The sequence below is a fragment of the Panicum virgatum genome, chromosome 5K, assembly GCF_016808335.1.
Source record: "Panicum virgatum strain AP13 chromosome 5K, P.virgatum_v5, whole genome shotgun sequence".
Taxonomy (NCBI): domain Eukaryota; kingdom Viridiplantae; phylum Streptophyta; class Magnoliopsida; order Poales; family Poaceae; genus Panicum; species Panicum virgatum.
The window spans coordinates 20676344-20693010 of record NC_053140.1 but is presented as its reverse complement, the minus strand read 5'-3'; the positions used below and the strand labels follow the sequence as shown (position 1 = coordinate 20693010).

Here is a 16667-nt window from a genome sequence, read left to right as displayed (position 1 = left end):
TGAATCCATTCCTTGAGAGCCATTTGAGCAAGAGAGAAACATCCAAAGCTTTGAGCACTTGAGGTTGCGTCGGCCAACTCGATTGAAGCATTTGTTACTCTTGGAGCATCGGCTCCTAGACGGCTAGGCGTCGCCGGCTAGCTCCCAAGGTTGTGGTGAGCAGCGGCAAATTTGTAGCGGCTTCGATCGTGTGCCAAGAGGGCACATGATCATATAGTGGAGAAGAGGAGATAGCTTGACCTTGGGGTCACTACAAGCTTCCTCAACGGAGAGTAGGATTCACACGTGGGTGCACGGGGTGAATCCGAACTTCGGTCAAACAAATCACCGTGTCTTCATCGCATCATCTCTATTTCGGTTTAATTTATTTACCTTGCATTTATAGTTTTGAGTTTGAATTGTGCTTCCGCTCGATCTTCTTGGGTGTGCTCTACTTGTGTGTAGGGACTTGTTTATATTGTTAGAAATACTCTGCAAGACACATATCCCAAGTTTCTTATAGATTCAAGCTCAAGAGGGGACTTGTTCCTGTTGACTGGGGTGTCTGCCTGCATAGACCGGTCTGACCGGTCCAGGCAGTCCCAGCAGGGATTAAGCGCCAAATGTTGAAGAAAAGCCTATTCACCCCCCTCTAGGCTACGACATTGTGTGATCAAGATCCTTTCACATCCTCCAGTGATGTTTTGCCATTCAGGCCACAGAAACCTCAGTCTCATTGCAAATTTCAAAAAGTTGGGGGAATTTGTTTTTCAGAGAGGTGTCACAAATCCAGATGTTTTTCCAAAAGCTAGTAGAATCTCCCTGTCCCACCAGCATTTTCCTCCCAGCAATATAAATATCCTTAATACACAAGAGTTGGTTCCACACAGGGGAATTAGTAGGCTTCTTTTTTAGTGAATGGAGACAACCAGTCTTCACATATTTCTTCCTCACTATTTCTTGCCATAAGCCTTCACTTCTTTCTAACTTCCACCACCACTTGCACATGAGGCTTATATTCATTTTCCACAGATCCTTCACACCTAGACCACCTTTTTTCTTTAGCTGACAAATTCTTAGCCATTTAACCAAGTGATATTTTCTTTTGACATTGCCACCCTACCAGAAGAATCTTTTCCTGATTACATCTATCTTTTTAAGAATAGTTTTGGGTAGAAAGTACATGGACATGCTGTATATAGGGATGCTGCTGAGGCAAGCATTCAACAGGGTTAGTGCTGTATATAGTGTGCACATGCTGCACACTAGCTAGCTAGCTACTTTATTTCAACTTCATCATGCTTTATTTAATTTGCTTACACACATGAAATCCTAGCAAGCTAGGGCTATCTATCCCCTTTTGCATGTTCTGATTACCTGATGATTGCGCTTCCAACTGATAAGAATGTGCATGTAGGCTCATCATCACTTGTGGTCTTGTGGATAATCATCTCTCTGTTGCTTGCATCCTCAGTCTCTGTAAGTCTGCATGCGTGCGCTTGTGTTTTCACCTTAACCGGTCGGCCTGCAGGACCCCTTCACGGATATTCCAGGACCCCTTCGCGGATATACTGCATCCATCCATTGCATGCGTCCGAAGAATAATATGATATAATATAATGGTGCTGAGACGGCTGTCCATTTATTTCTGCAAGATTAATCTTAACACCATCAGAGTGCAGCTAGTCATCGCAACCGCATCCTAATCTTAACTTGTTGTTTCCCAGCGGAACACTGCATTACAGAAAGGGATTTATCACGCCACATGCATACTCGTTTCGCGCATAGATTATTGCTCCATCGATCAAACCTGCCTAATATAATCCGGCCGCGCGTGTTTAATTTCCTCGCCAACGTACGCCCGCTAAAAGAAACAAACAAAACACTCATCAAAACCCTTGCTTCTCAAACTCTCGAAAGGATCGGATTTGCACGGAGCGAGAGACAGCGCTGCATCTGCATGCGCATGGCGGATGTGCTCATGCCCCATATGTGTTGTCCGATCCATGTGCGTGCCACCTGTTCACCAAGCAGCCAAGAAAGAGGCTTCTACGAGAGGGCGCCATCAGGCTAGGAGTGCCCCAGTGCCACACTCAACGTCCCACGTGGCACGTACGCCAGAGGGAGAGAGAGAGTCGATAGCAACAGCCGCAGCACTCGCAATCAAGGTTTACAATTTCGGCGAAATTTCGGTATTTTTTTCGTTTTTGCTAGTTACCGGAAAATGGAATTTCGGTAAATTTCGATAAATTTCGTTTCAAAATTCAAAAATTCAAAAAAATTTGTAAAAAAATATGTAAAAAATATGATAAAAAACTAGGTGTTTTTCTGAGCAATTAGTACTTAAAATAATTGAAAAATAAGTTGATTTGGTTGGTTAAAATCACTAAATGGTTTCGGACCCGTTAACCAATAATAAACCCGTTAAGCGTTTTAACCTACCCAACTCACTTGGGTCCGCCCCGACGCAGCTCGTCACTCTTCCAGTGCCTTCCTCGCTCTCCTCTCTGTTCCCCTTCATCCCTCCGCCCTTCCGCCGCCGCCAGCAGTCGATTTCGCCGCGTAGCACCGAAATTTCGGCGGAAAAACACCGGATTTCGGCCGGAATGTAGAGGATCCCGCTGCTGGGAAGGCGCGGCGGCATACCGCTGCATCCCGACCGGATTTCGCTGTCTTACCGGCGAAAAACCGCTACTTCTGTCCGGATTTCGGCGCTGGCTCCGGGAAAGAAAGGTATGATAGGTTATTTTGCGATAGTGATGCTTGTTGATGTTGATCTAAGTTAGTTACTGGTGATATGTGATGAACTTCATGCTAGTTAGAGGAAATGGGGAAGCTAGGGTTAGAGGAAATGTTAGGATTTGTTAGTTGATTTGGCATGAAATGTATAGAAAAAATAATTCCAACATTTTGGATATGAGTTGTATTGAATATTAGTGATGAATTTAATAGCCGATTCATGAACTTACACCGTGCTAGTTTGTATGATGAAAAAGAGCACGAATTGTAGATACTATGTGATATTCATGAACTTACACTGTGCTATTTTTCTGTAATTGTAGGACAATACTAGACGTAGTGTGGGAGCATGGCTAAAAGGTCAGGGGTGGTTTCAAATGCAAGTATTGCAGGGAGGAGAAGGGTGGGGGAGGAGCAACACGGTTCAAAGAGCATTTGGCACATAGGGGGAAAGATGTGAAGGACTGCCCTTCGGTTCCGACCGAAGTTAAGGAATTCTTTAGTGAGCAGTTGGACAGGAACAAGGTTAGAGCAAAAGCAAGGGCCCGAGAAAGAGTGCTGAGGGACCAAGCAGCAAGGGGGCGGCACACTGACCTAGAGGAGGAGGGTGGCCAGGGGCACGACGAGGATGCAGAGCTACATGCTGCCTTACACCAGTCCCGCCAAGAGTATGACTTTATGCAGCAAGCTGGGCCACGATACGAGAGGGGTGGCGGATCTGGAGCTGCTTCTGGATCTAGAAGCGGTGGTGTTGGAGGCAGTGGTGGACCACAGCCTTCGATGTTCAGAAGGAGTCAGTCACAAGTCCCCGAGAGGGTTAGGGACTACCACCTAGGTTTGAGTAGTGCTCCACGACAGCAAAGGATTGATATCGGCCCATGGACTGTCAAGGGGAGGACATCAAGAGAGCTTCTAGGGACGGCATGGGCGAAGGCGTGCCATGCTGTCGGTATTCCCGCCCGGAAAGTCGATGACCCATACTTTAAAGCTGCGATCGTGGAGACCCAGAAACAAGGTAACAATGTATATTTTGAGCTACATTACATATCCTTTATTGTGATCTTAATGCTTTCTCTTCTATGACCGCAGGTGTTGGAATCAAAATACCATCAGGGAGGGAGATAGATGGAAAATATTTGGATGAGAATGTGAAGGAGATAGAGAAAGAGATAGAGAAGTGGAAGAACGAGTGGGATGAATGTGGAGTCACGATCATGTGTGATTCGTGGACGGGGCCTATGCGTAACTCGGTCATTAATTTCTTGGTGTATAGCGGTGGCACCATGTATTTCTTGAAGTCCATCAATGCGTCCGACAAAATACAGGACCATCAATACTTGTTGAAAGTAAGTCCATGTATCGATGCATTGTTCTCACCTTGGCATAAAATATAGGACCATACGCATATCACATTGGCAATGTTGTGCAGGGGATACGAGCAGTGGTCATGAAAGTGGAGCCTCACAATGTGGTTCACCTTGTCACGGATAATGGTTCGAACTACAAAAAAGCCTGCAAAATTCTCTGTCACGAGTTCCCTACCATTGCATGGCAGCCTTGCCTTGCCCATACCATCAACCTTATGCTGAAGGACGTAGGGAAGTGGCCGGAGCATGATGCTTGTATTCGAAGCGCGCAACGAATTTGCAGCTGGCTCTACAACTCCAACAGTTTACACAGCATGATGAGGGAAGCCATCGGTGGAGAGTTGGTCAAGTGGAATGTAACAAGATTTGGGACCAACTACATGTTCCTTGAAAGCATGTATAAGAAGAAGGACTAGTTCATGACATGGTTAGTGTCACCTGAGTTCCGACGGTCCCGCCACTTCAAAAGTGAAACTGGAAGGTACATTTACGAATGCATCACAAGTCTTGAATGGTGGGCGAATATGGAGTATGTGATCAATTATGTTGAACCTCTGTACATGTTTCTGAGATTTGCTGACACAGACAAGACACCTAATTTGAGTGAGGTGACAATGGAGTATCAAAACATGAGGCAAACATATGCCAGCAAGTTCAACAGTGACTACCCCCGGTTTGAAAAGATCATGGCTGTGATAGATGCAAGGATGACCACAGTGATGTCAGGCACATATATGGCCACTGCTTGTGCTCTTAACCCTTACGTGCAGTATAGTTTGGGCACATCACAGACAGTCAAGGCAGTAATGCGCAATGGTCTGGAGAAAATGTTGAATACTAATTTAGCAGCAATTGCATTGCAGGAATTTGAAATATTTAGGACGAAGTAAGGTGAGTTCTCTAGTGACATTGCTAGGCGAATGGCCATTGACCGGAAAACTTCACTAGCTGCTTGGTGGGCTACATTTGGGGAGATACACCAGTGTTGCAAAGGGTCGCCCGACGCTTGTTGTCGCAGTGTGCAGCCTCTAGTGGATGTGAAAGGAACTGGAGCACCTTTGCTTACATCCACACCAAACTGCGCAATAGGTTGAGCCACCAGAAATTGGACAAATTGGTCTTTGTGAACTACAACCTCCGCTTGCGTCTGCAACGTGCTACTAGAGGGGTCGATCCATATGACTATGATCCAGCTAGCAGTTTCATGGATCTTTCTTTGTACCGGCAGTCATCAGTAATTCAAGATTGGATGAAGCAATTAAGGTCCAATGGAGACCCAGCATTTGATGAAGACTCAGACTTCACTGACACTCCATTGCCGAGCCAGATGTTCACTGACATAGGCTCTTCTCATGGTCACGATGAAGATGTGGAGACATGGGCCGAAGAAACAATTGGGGACACACATCTGGGAAAAAGGAAGACTAAGATTGGTCCCGAAATGAGAAAAGGGAAGAAATCACGCACTGAGGAGGAGTTAGGTAGTGACGATACCACACCTGAGCCTAGTGGTGGTGAGGTCATTGATGATGATGATGATGATGATGATGATGATGATGATGATGATGATTCCAGTAGCAGTGAAGGTGATGGCAATGATGGCAACGAAAGTGGTGGTTATCGTATATCTCCTACTATAAGGTTCACTGGGGAGGAGGACTTCACCCATGCAACACAAGATACAGATCATAGAGCACCTACTTCACAACGACAAACAACATCGACACGTCGACATGGTCGACAGGCTCCACTTGCATATGATGAAGATAGCTCCAACTCTGCCTCCAGTGGTCAGTACTACAACCCTTACAGTACTTCTCCCCCTGCAGGGGGCTTTCTGTGGCCACCACCAGGGGTGGTGAACCCGCCACTTCCGCAGGCAGTTGCAGCATTGCCTTATTTGGATTATCACGGCTACCTACCATATGGAGCTCCACAGTTGCAATATCACCCACCTACGTACGTGTATTTGCCACCAACAGACGAGCCGTATGAGGGATCACCGGGAGAGAGATTTGAGGACTGAAGAATGCAGGTACTTATCCTATCAACAGAACTTATCTATACGTTTTGCTTCCTCTACTTATTCAATTTATTTCACATAAATATTTAAATGCAGAGAATATGTTACATGGATTATTCTGGACTATGCCTTTGCCTCTGTTGTATCTTTGGATTGTAATAATTCTAATGGACTTTGGATGTATTGCGTTCTATGTGTGGACTTTGGACATGAGTTATGTGTAATAATTCTAATGGACTTTGGATGTATAACGTTGTATGTGTGGACTTTGGACATGAGTTATGTGTTAAATGGTGTATTTGTCATTGTTTTGTGGAGTTATATATATGTTATGCATTATAAACTGTCAATATACACATAATCAGGGGAAATTTTGCCAAAATTTTCAATTTTTCCATATATACACATCATTTTCTGTTAATTTGTATCATTTTACGGTGACAAAACCGAAATTTCGGTCAAAATCACCGAAATTTCGGTCAACAAAACCGAAATTTCGGTCGGAATGCAACGAAATTTCGTTTTTTCGAATTCAAAATCACTTTTCGGTCGAAATTACCGAAATTTCGTGAAATTTCGCCCGAAATTCCGTTTCCGCCGGATGGCGGGATTCGGTGCCAAAACAAAAAGGAGAACCGTGCTCGCAATGCCACCAAAAGCACATGCGTTTTGCAGGTAACACTTCTAGGGTGTCACGCTGTCCAGCCTTACAAATACTGTACAAATACAGCTCGCCACAAACTGACAGAAACAGCGACGCCACGCCCTGCTTGCTCCTACAGTCCCCCCGCACGCACCACGCTCGCTCCTCCTTTGTTGTTTTCTCAAGGGTTTGGCAGGGCTCCACGAGCAGCTCCGGCAGGAGCCTGCCAAACGGTGCAAATCGCACCGGCTCCACGTGTGCCAAAGGGTTCATCACATTGAGGGGAAGGGAGGGGAGGGTGGTTCTGCTTTCTAGTACCCGACCACCTTCAAACTGCACTTGCATCTGCCTCCCTGAAAGCCTCCCCGCCGGCTGCTGCGACTGCGAACCCACCTACATTTGCTGAAGCCCGGTGGCCTGTGTACCTGTGACTCGCCGTACGCCGCGTGCGTGTGGTAATACCTTGCCCTCTTGCCCATTTAGTCCCTGAAATTACTCTCGTTTTTTCTTTTTTGGGTTCTACCTGCAAGCCCATTGCGTGCTGAAGACTGAAGTGTTTGGGATTTTCTCTGTTCTTCAGTGGGGTATTCGAGAAATGCTCGGAGTTCCATTCCCCGGCTGAAATTTCTGGAAGGGTTTAAGGTAGAGTTCTTCTCCATGATCTCAGTTTCCCAAATGTCTCATTTTTTATCTTCTTCTGTTCTTGATTTTCTTCTCCACTTGGTTTCAGTTTTTTCCCCTGCTCTTCTTAGCTGCTACTCCCTCCTAAGCGTTTCTCTATTTCTTTTCCATTTAAAATTAGCCGTTTCTTGGAGCAACAAATGAATATGCGGTTGAGCGGAAGGTTGGCGCTTTGCGTTTTCGAATTAATTGAGAGCTGCGGCCAATAGATCTGAGCGGAAGGAGACATTTTGATGTGGGTGGTGTGGACCTATTTCAAACCCGGGGGCAGTTTCTTTCGGTCTGGGAGTGTTCCCTGATTCTTTCTGAAAAAGTTTTGAATTTGTACCTTTTGTTCCTTACCTTGCTGGTGTTGTCGAGGTGGCAAATCGTTGGGGTTGCTATCCCCATCTTGGTAGTGAAGTAACATCTTCATCCTTTTTTTTTCTATATGCAAATTTCTATTTTCTGATGCGAGCTCTGGATCTGATTGAACCATAGACGACCAGTCTTACACTCTTACTTCCCTTTGACTTCCCTCTCTGCTTGCCAGTGTTTTTAGAATTTTTTCTATACCCAGAGTCCTAGACCGCAAATGGTTTCAATCTTATTGAACAATTTGTTTCATCAAAAATGAACTTTTCTTTGATATTTTACTCTAGCAGGGTGTCTAATTGACTGATTATGGATAGAACAAGAAAAGGACATTCTGTAGCTTCCATAAATAGTATTTAAGTGTTGCAAGAACAAGCACTGTTTGCAATCAGTGAAGTTCTTCCCCCATTTTCCTGCTTGCTACTAACTTATCCATTGACCAGAGCATAAGCAGAATTCTGGCCTGAGAGATAGAGAAGATGGCAGACACTGAAGCTGCCACGGACCTAGGCAGTTCACGGAGATCACAAGATGACACCGCAACATTAATCCCACACAGTGGCAACTTGGAAGAATCAAGCCGGAGGGGTGTGAAGACAACCAGGTTCAAAGATGATGATGAGGTTTTGGAGATCACTCTTGATGTACAGTGTGATTCGGTGGCAATAGAAGATGTCAGAGCAGTTGATGATGGTGGCTCAGGGCATGGTGGTGGGTTTGACGGCCTGTCACTAGTGTCACCTTCCTCATCAAGGAGCGGCAAACTCGCATCAAAGCTAAGGCAGGTAACAAACGGGCTAAAGCTGAAGAACTCAAGCAATAAGGCACAACAGACACAGTTGGGAAAGAACACGAGGAAGAGATTGGACAGAAGCAAGAGTGGTGCTGCTGTGGCAATGAAGGGCCTGCAGTTTGTAACTGCGAAAGTTGGCCAAGATGGTTGGGCTGCAGTGGAGAAGCGCTTCAATCAGTTACAGGTCGATGGCGTCCTGCTACGTTCAAGATTTGGGAAATGCATTGGTAATTTCAGCAGCTGTAGTTAATTTGTATTCTACTTACAGTTATTTGTAGAATACCAATATAAGCATTGCTTCGGATTGTGCAGGGATGGAAGGATCTGATGAGTTTGCAGGGCAAGTGTTCGACTCATTGGCAAGGAAGAGAGGGATAGTGAAGCAGGTGCTGACTAAGAATGAGCTGAAAGATTTCTGGGAGCAACTCAGCGATCAGGGGTTTGACAACCGTCTCCGGACATTCTTTGACATGTTAGTAATTTTAATGAAAATCGTTCAGTCTTGGCATGGTTTCCTTTATACATATAATACTGAATATGGTAGTTTTCCAAATCCAATTCTACATGAAAACAATTGCTCTTCTAGCACGTAATCTCAGAAAAATAAAATCAAACAAAGCTATTGTACGTAACTTGTAGCAATTGTTTGTTCAACAGTTTCACAATTAGTGTGTGTTGTTTCCTCTGCCTAGGGTTGATAAGAATGCTGATGGAAGGATCACAGCAGAGGAGGTTAAGGAGGTCAGTTAGTCCCAAGAGTTATGTGATTTGGTTGTATGTGATTTGTTTGTACATTTTTAGATTTTAAGAAAGCGCTAATATGCCTTTTGCCCTTTTCAGATTATTACCCTTAGTGCATCAGCAAACAAACTTTCCAAGCTGAAGGAACGAGCTGATGAGTACACAGCACTCATCATGGAAGAACTTGACCCTACTAACCTCGGATACATAGAGGTCTGTCCAATATTACTCATAAACACAACAATTCTGGCACATTTCATGTACTAACTTACGTTAAACAATTAACAGCTTGAGGATCTGGAGGCACTTTTGCTGCAGTCACCATCTCAAGCTGCTGCAAGATCAAGTACAACACATAGCTCAAAGCTTAGCAAAGCTCTTAGCATGAGGCTTGCTACAAACAAGGACACAAATCAATTTTACCACTACTGGCAAGAGTTCTTGTACTTCCTTGAGGAGAACTGGAAGCGTATTTGGGTTATGACTCTCTGGCTCTCAATCTGCATTGCCCTCTTCATTTGGAAGTTTATCCAATACCGTAATCGAGCTGTATTCGACATTATGGGTTATTGTGTGACAACTGCAAAAGGTGCTGCAGAGACTCTCAAATTCAATATGGCCCTGGTTCTTTTTCCTGTTTGCCGAAATACAATAACTTGGATTCGGTCCAAGACAAAGATCGGAGCCGTTGTGCCCTTCAATGATAACATAAACTTTCATAAGGTAAAACATGTGAACTCAGCTAGTTTTGACCACAACGATGAATCTTTCCAGTGGAGCTATCCATTACCTTCCAACATAACCCTTATTTATCCTAAAGGACAAACCAAAATGAACTGTTAACCTTCCAATCCGATAGATAATTCTGCATTGAACATGCTATGAGTAAGATGGAAATTACATGATACAAAATTTGTGCAGGTAATAGCAGCAGGTGTTGCAGTAGGTGTTGCTTTGCATGCAGGTGCTCACCTGACATGTGATTTTCCTCGGCTGCTCCATGCAAGTGATGCTGCTTATGAACCTATGAAGCCTTTCTTTGGGGACAAAAGACCACCAAATTACTGGTGGTTTGTAAAGGGAACTGAAGGGTGGACAGGTGTGGTCATGGTTGTACTTATGACTATAGCTTTTGTATTAGCCCAACCATGGTTTAGACGTGACAGGCTCAAGGATTCTAATCCCCTCAAGAAAATGACTGGCTTCAATGCCTTCTGGTTTACCCACCACTTGTTCGTTATTGTATATGCACTGCTCATCGTCCATGGAATCTGCTTATATCTAAGCAGGAAATGGTACAAGAAAACGGTAAACATCTGTATCCTGTTGGTAATATAACATCTATTTTCTGAAAGTTAATACTTACAGAGCATTTCTATCATTGACAGACTTGGATGTACCTTGCTGTTCCTGTGCTCTTGTATGTAAGTGAGCGCATTCTTCGGCTATTTAGGAGCCATGATGCAGTTAGGATTCAGAAGGTACCTTAAATTATGACCCTAGTTTTGTCTTGTTTATCTTTTTCAACTTGAATGTGACCACAACTAAGCATCGTTAATTCTTCATTTGGTGTGAGGTGTGGTTGTACACCCCTACCATCGGTTTTCACTCCTCAAACAGAATTTGAGTGCATATTTTGTTCATGCTACAAAAAACTACTTCCTCCATAGTATTTTCATTTTCTTTATTACGAGAACTCATTTACTAGTGTTTTTTTTCCTTTGTATCTTTTAACTTTGCTCCCTCTCAATAGGTTGCTGTATATCCGGGGAATGTCTTGGCTCTCTATATGTCCAAACCACCTGGTTTCAGATATCGGAGTGGACAGTATATCTTTATAAACTGCCGTGCCGTGTCCCCGTATGAATGGTAGACACATTACACCCATTCTTGATGAAAAGGTTCCTTGACTATACGATCAGCAGAACAGAGAAGACTAAAGTGCATAATCTGTTTCTCTTGCAGGCACCCATTTTCTATCACTTCAGCACCAGGAGACGATTATCTTAGTGTTCACATTCGCACAAGGGGCGATTGGACTTCACGCCTTTGGACTGTCTTCTCTGAGGTAAATTGGCTCCTTAATTTTTTACTGGTGCAACAAGACTTAATCTCCTATTTTCGAAAAAAAAAGACTTAATCTCCTAGATATTTGTGAAAAAAAAATCTACTCCCTCAATGAGATACTGGAACAAGGCAAACTCCTAAATATGGGAAAAACTGTGACTTGTGAAGTCTGTTCTTGTTATACCAATGCAATTATTTTATATAATGGAACTGATAATTACCGTAAATTTCAACCAGGCATGCCGACCTCCAACTGACGGAGAAAGTGGACTCCTTCGAGCTGACCTTTCCAAGGGGATTTCTGAAAGCAACGCCAGGTAGAATTTCTTTGAATTGTTTCCAAAATGTTGTACAGTACAATATATGTTTCTTACATTTATCTTATCGTAATTTTGACATGCTCTAGATTCCCAAAACTTCTTATTGATGGACCATATCGTGCTCCGGCGCAAGATTACCGGGAATATGATGTACTACTGCTCATTGGACTAGGCATTGGAGCCACTCCGCTGATTAGCATTGTGAAGGATGTGCTTAACCACATTCAGCAGGGGGGATATGTTGCAGGCACAGAGCCTGAGGGCAGTGGAAAGACAAAGAAGAGACCGTTCATGACAAAGAGGGCCTACTTTTACTGGGTGACGAGAGAAGAGGGATCCTTTGAATGGTTCCAAGGGGTCACGAACGAGGTGGCTGAGAAGGACAAGGATGGAGTGATTGAGCTCCACAACCATTGCTCGAGTGTCTACGAGGAAGGGGATGCACGTTCTGCACTCATTGTCATGCTGCAAGAGCTCCAACATGCAAAGAAGGGAGTGGATATCTTGTCTGGAACTAGCGTCAAAACACATTTTGCACGGCCTAACTGGCGAAGTGTCTTCAAACATGTTGCAGTGAACCATGAGAACCAACGCGTCGGTATGTCATCTTTCCATCTTGTCAAAGCAGTTGTACGAAATGTCAATTGACTTCATCTCCTAGACTCCTACTAACATTAAAACTTTACGTTCAGGAGTTTTCTACTGTGGGGAGCCTGTGCTGGTGCCGCAGCTACGGCAGCTGTCAGCTGATTTCACCCACAAGACAAATACAAAGTTTGAGTTTCACAAGGAGAACTTCTAATGGTGTAATCCCAGAAGCATGTGGGTATGGTCTCCTAGTTCTTTGCTCTTCAGGATGTGAATTATAAGGGTTGTAATGTATATACAGGTAGAGAAATAAAATGACAGGAGTTGCCCTGTAGATGTCAAAAGTGGAGGATGTACCCTTCTTTATTTTTTGGCAGGAATGCTGTGTTCATCCATGTTTACTGCCACTGGAAGAAGCCATGGAGTGAATATTAATGTTGTAGCCTAAATAGATAAACTACCTTTATATTTAAAAGTTGCGAGCATGTAACATTAAACTTAAGATACACGATGACCTGATATTACATTCTGTCTTGCATTTGTTGCTTCTGTATTTCGATGCATTTGCCTTGATGGCCCTTCGTGCATTTCTTATGCTATGTAAAAATCATATCTTGTGATATATGGTTTTTCTGTACTATATAAATAATAAATCTGAAAAGGTTGATCCTTGTACTGACATTATTAAGAGGAGCATATCTGCCAGTTCATCGGTGTACCTGGACACCTGGTGCTTTGGGTTTGTTGTGGAAAACAGAAGCTGGAAGGTCGGGAAGGGCCTTTCATCGGTGTACCTGGACACCTGGTGCTTTGGGTTTGTTGTGGAGGTCTATTTTCGTGGCTCAACGAGAGGGTTGCTCGCAAACTGTCGGCGACGCAGTACCAACTGAAGCTGTCCCTTTTGAAAAACAAACTGAAGCAAGCTGCTCCTGATGCCGTAGTAGCAGATAATCAGGTCAACTGGTCAAGCAACGTCGTCACTCCTTACTCAGGGGTAGCAACCTGGGCCGAACAAAAGTATTCTTGGGCCGACTAGAGTGTGTCTGCGGTCTGTACAGGCCGAGCCTGCTGTATCTTCCTCATTTTTTTTTGCGGGTGTATCTTCCTCGTATTCGCTGTCGCCGCCGCCGCCTCGTGTTCCTCTCCACTGCGATGCCTGCGATGCCGATTGCTGCTACATCGAGGTCTCCCTCTCCCTGAAGATCGCTAAAGCAAGTATAATAAAGGATGAGGAGCCAGCGAAATTCAATGGGAAAGAGAACGAAAATAGGAGAGAGAAGGAAGCGGGTGGTGGGTGAAGCGCCTGCAACAAACGGGCTAAATGCGCCGACGGGCAGCTGCCCACAAGTTGTCTTGATTGGGGGTCCCTATCTGGCTTCCAGAAGATGGTTAAGCGAACCATCTATAATGCCCATTTAAGTAGAATGAGGTCTTGATTGGAGTGTGTTTTTGTTTACAGGGTTTGGTGGCTGGCAAATACATTCAACAGATACTACAAAATTGAACTTGAAAATGAAGACTTCATTAGGCACTAGTGAAGCTTGTTATTGAAGATTAATTGCTCTGCCCTGCCCTGTTAAGAATTTTTGAATGAATATGAGAGACTGAAGAAGTTGTTTGACTACTGAAACTTGTTGACTAGTAAATGATATGGAATGATAAGATTGAAGTGGATTGACAATGCAGAAGTAGTTTGGTACTGAAAATGTTGAATGTGAGATACTGAAATGTTGAAATATGTAAATAAAATTGTTGAATATAGAAAACTAAATTGTTGAACATACTAAATTTTGAGATGCAACAGGTTACCTTCTCAAGTTACAGTAACATTTCTAAAAATTTTGCAGAGAACTTGTTGTACTTGTAAGAAAGCAATTGAAACAGCAACTTGTGACGCAATGGTAATAGGTCAACCTGTCATAGAGCATGAAAAAATTTAAGAAATAACAAAATAGTAAATTAATGGGAATTGGACAGTGGCTAGATGAAAAGAATGGTACATTTGATATATTCTGCACAGCATTCCCATCATAAGTTTGCATGAACCTAAGAACGAAGATACCTGAATCATATCTGTGGAAAAAAGAAAGATATTACATAATTATGGTTGTTACTACTTTAATTTAATAAATTTTCATATAATTACTATAATTTTAGAACGAAGATACCTGAATTTTTTTTTTGGAACTGGGACATATGAAGGCTAAAAGTCTCTAATATTGAAACAAATGCAACGAGGATATGCCAATATGAATAAACACTTGTAATTATATATGACAGTATTAACTAGCTGCTGGTATTCAGCTGTCATATAATCTGGAATTAGTACATCAAATCTCTTCTGAATGCAATTGGCAATGACAGCAAACCATTGATGGTTGAGAACGCAAGGAATAAAAACCTACAACAAGAGGGATAAGTCAATAGCAATATAGTACAAAAACTTATGAAGTACTAAGGCGATATACATACATGGTCAACATACTCAAGTCTGACACCAAGAAACAATTGTGTAAAAGATCCTTTAAAGTCATTGTAGATAAGAGAATTGTTCATTAAGAGTTCCTGAAAAAAAGAATCACATATAGAAATGACCAATTAATCTTACTGTTCCAAACATTTCTTAATGAATACAATTGTAAGAACATTTTGCAAATATGAACAGAATATAAATATAGAACTGATAATTAATCAGATTTCTTACTGTTGCTTTTTTGTTCATATAGAAATAACCAATTTCTCCTTCATATAGTTCCCTGAACTCTAATCTTTCTTGCTGTTCAGAGTTGAACATTTTGCAAAAAGCAAACATTGCAAAAGGATTGAACCAGCAACCAGAACGCATTGACAAAGCTAGTGTTCTTTTATCGATTCACACATCATCAACTTGGAATATATGTTGACTGAAAATGATAAGATGACTGAATAAACTAATTGATAGCTTGTAGAAAAAAAATAAATTGAACAATTTTGAGCAAACTTTAGCAGTAGCATACCTAGGTAGGTTATTGGGAATTTTAGAAGTAAATCTTTCGTAAAAGAACTTCTCAGCAGGAGTAGATAAAATGAGAGGTGTTGGAATAGGTGATTTTGAAGTCATACGGGATGCAGAGTTTGGTTCTTGATTAATCATTTCAGTGCATCGGACAAAACCAGATGAAAGATGCTGCACAAGCCTTAACTGATGATCGTATTCAGCTTTAATTGCACATTCTTCATACTCCTGAGCTAGAGTAGAAGTTAAAGAATCATAGCCAGCGATATTGGGATCCTTAATTTCAGAAGGACATGACAAGATCTTTTCATGCTCAGGAGATTTGCAATCAGCTGTGATAAGATCGAATGATGCAGAAGGATCTATAATTTGACCACAACGAGAAGGATAAATATTTGAGTTCCTTTGCATAACATGCTGCAGACGCTGATTCAGTGAAAGACCTTCTGAACTCTTTGAATGCAAACATTTGTGATCAGTTGAAGTGGAAGAAGTGGTCTTCACAGAATAAAAAAAAGACATGCTCTCATGCTTCTCTGGTACAGATGATTGTTTTTCAGAATGGATTGATGCCAACTGATATAGAGATAATTTTGGAAATAAAAAACAATTAATAGCAATAGGTCAGAATGGATTGAATAGACAATAAGTATTGAATATAGATAATAAGCATCGAATTGAATATCTGATAAAGCAGACGTTTAAATATATACCTATTGCAGTATCTGAAATAATTGTAGTGGTATGTTCTCCAACAATTACATTGTACAGATTTTCAATTTGCCCAGAAGGATATGGAGAATTAAAATCAGATGAGCATTCTGGAAGAGAGAGACTTTGTAACTTTGAAACAATATTAGGAAAGGTATGATCAATGTCAAAACTAGAGACATCACATAAGGATGGAGGTTTGAACACAAGTTCAGTCCAACATTCTTCATTATAAAATTTGCAGATTGGATAAGCTCTACAATCTTCATCCTCATCAGATTCTGATATAGTACCACTTTCAACAATGAAATCATCTATGTCTGATATAGATTGATTTGCAAAGTCAACTACATCATCAGGGTTGCTGTGTGAAGAAGAATCACATTGAAGAATGCCGTCATATTTAGAAGCATATGAAAATATGACTGATTGAATAGCTTGAGATATTGCAATATTCATCTTGGTTGATATTTCACAAAGCCTCCTTTTGGTCTATTAGAAAAGCAACAATTATAACTAACAGTTTGAAAATTAAGACACCAAATAAACTAGAAGAAAAAGAAGGTGAAATGTCTTACTAAATCTTGCAGTTTGATGTACTATTTGTGTGCACCAAGATAAGGTACATCATCAAGTAATGTATTGAATTTGCAAAAAAATGATTCC

General features: G+C 42.2%; 1 protein-coding gene across 1 annotated transcript; it reads left to right on the top strand.

Annotated features, from left to right (window-relative positions):
• Positions 1–7048: 7048 nt before the first annotated feature.
• LOC120706885 (respiratory burst oxidase homolog protein B-like) lies at positions 7049–12848 on the top strand. The gene is made up of 14 exons (XM_039991637.1): positions 7049–7206; positions 7332–7393; positions 8230–8806; positions 8892–9051; positions 9272–9320; positions 9420–9533; positions 9609–10043; positions 10242–10628; positions 10709–10801; positions 11074–11189; positions 11286–11388; positions 11625–11704; positions 11794–12305; positions 12400–12848. Exons 3-14 carry the CDS (start codon positions 8266–8268, stop codon positions 12507–12509), a joined length of 2700 nt encoding a protein of 899 aa, XP_039847571.1. The 5' UTR covers positions 7049–7206; positions 7332–7393; positions 8230–8265; the 3' UTR covers positions 12510–12848.
• Positions 12849–16667: the final 3819 nt, after the last annotated feature.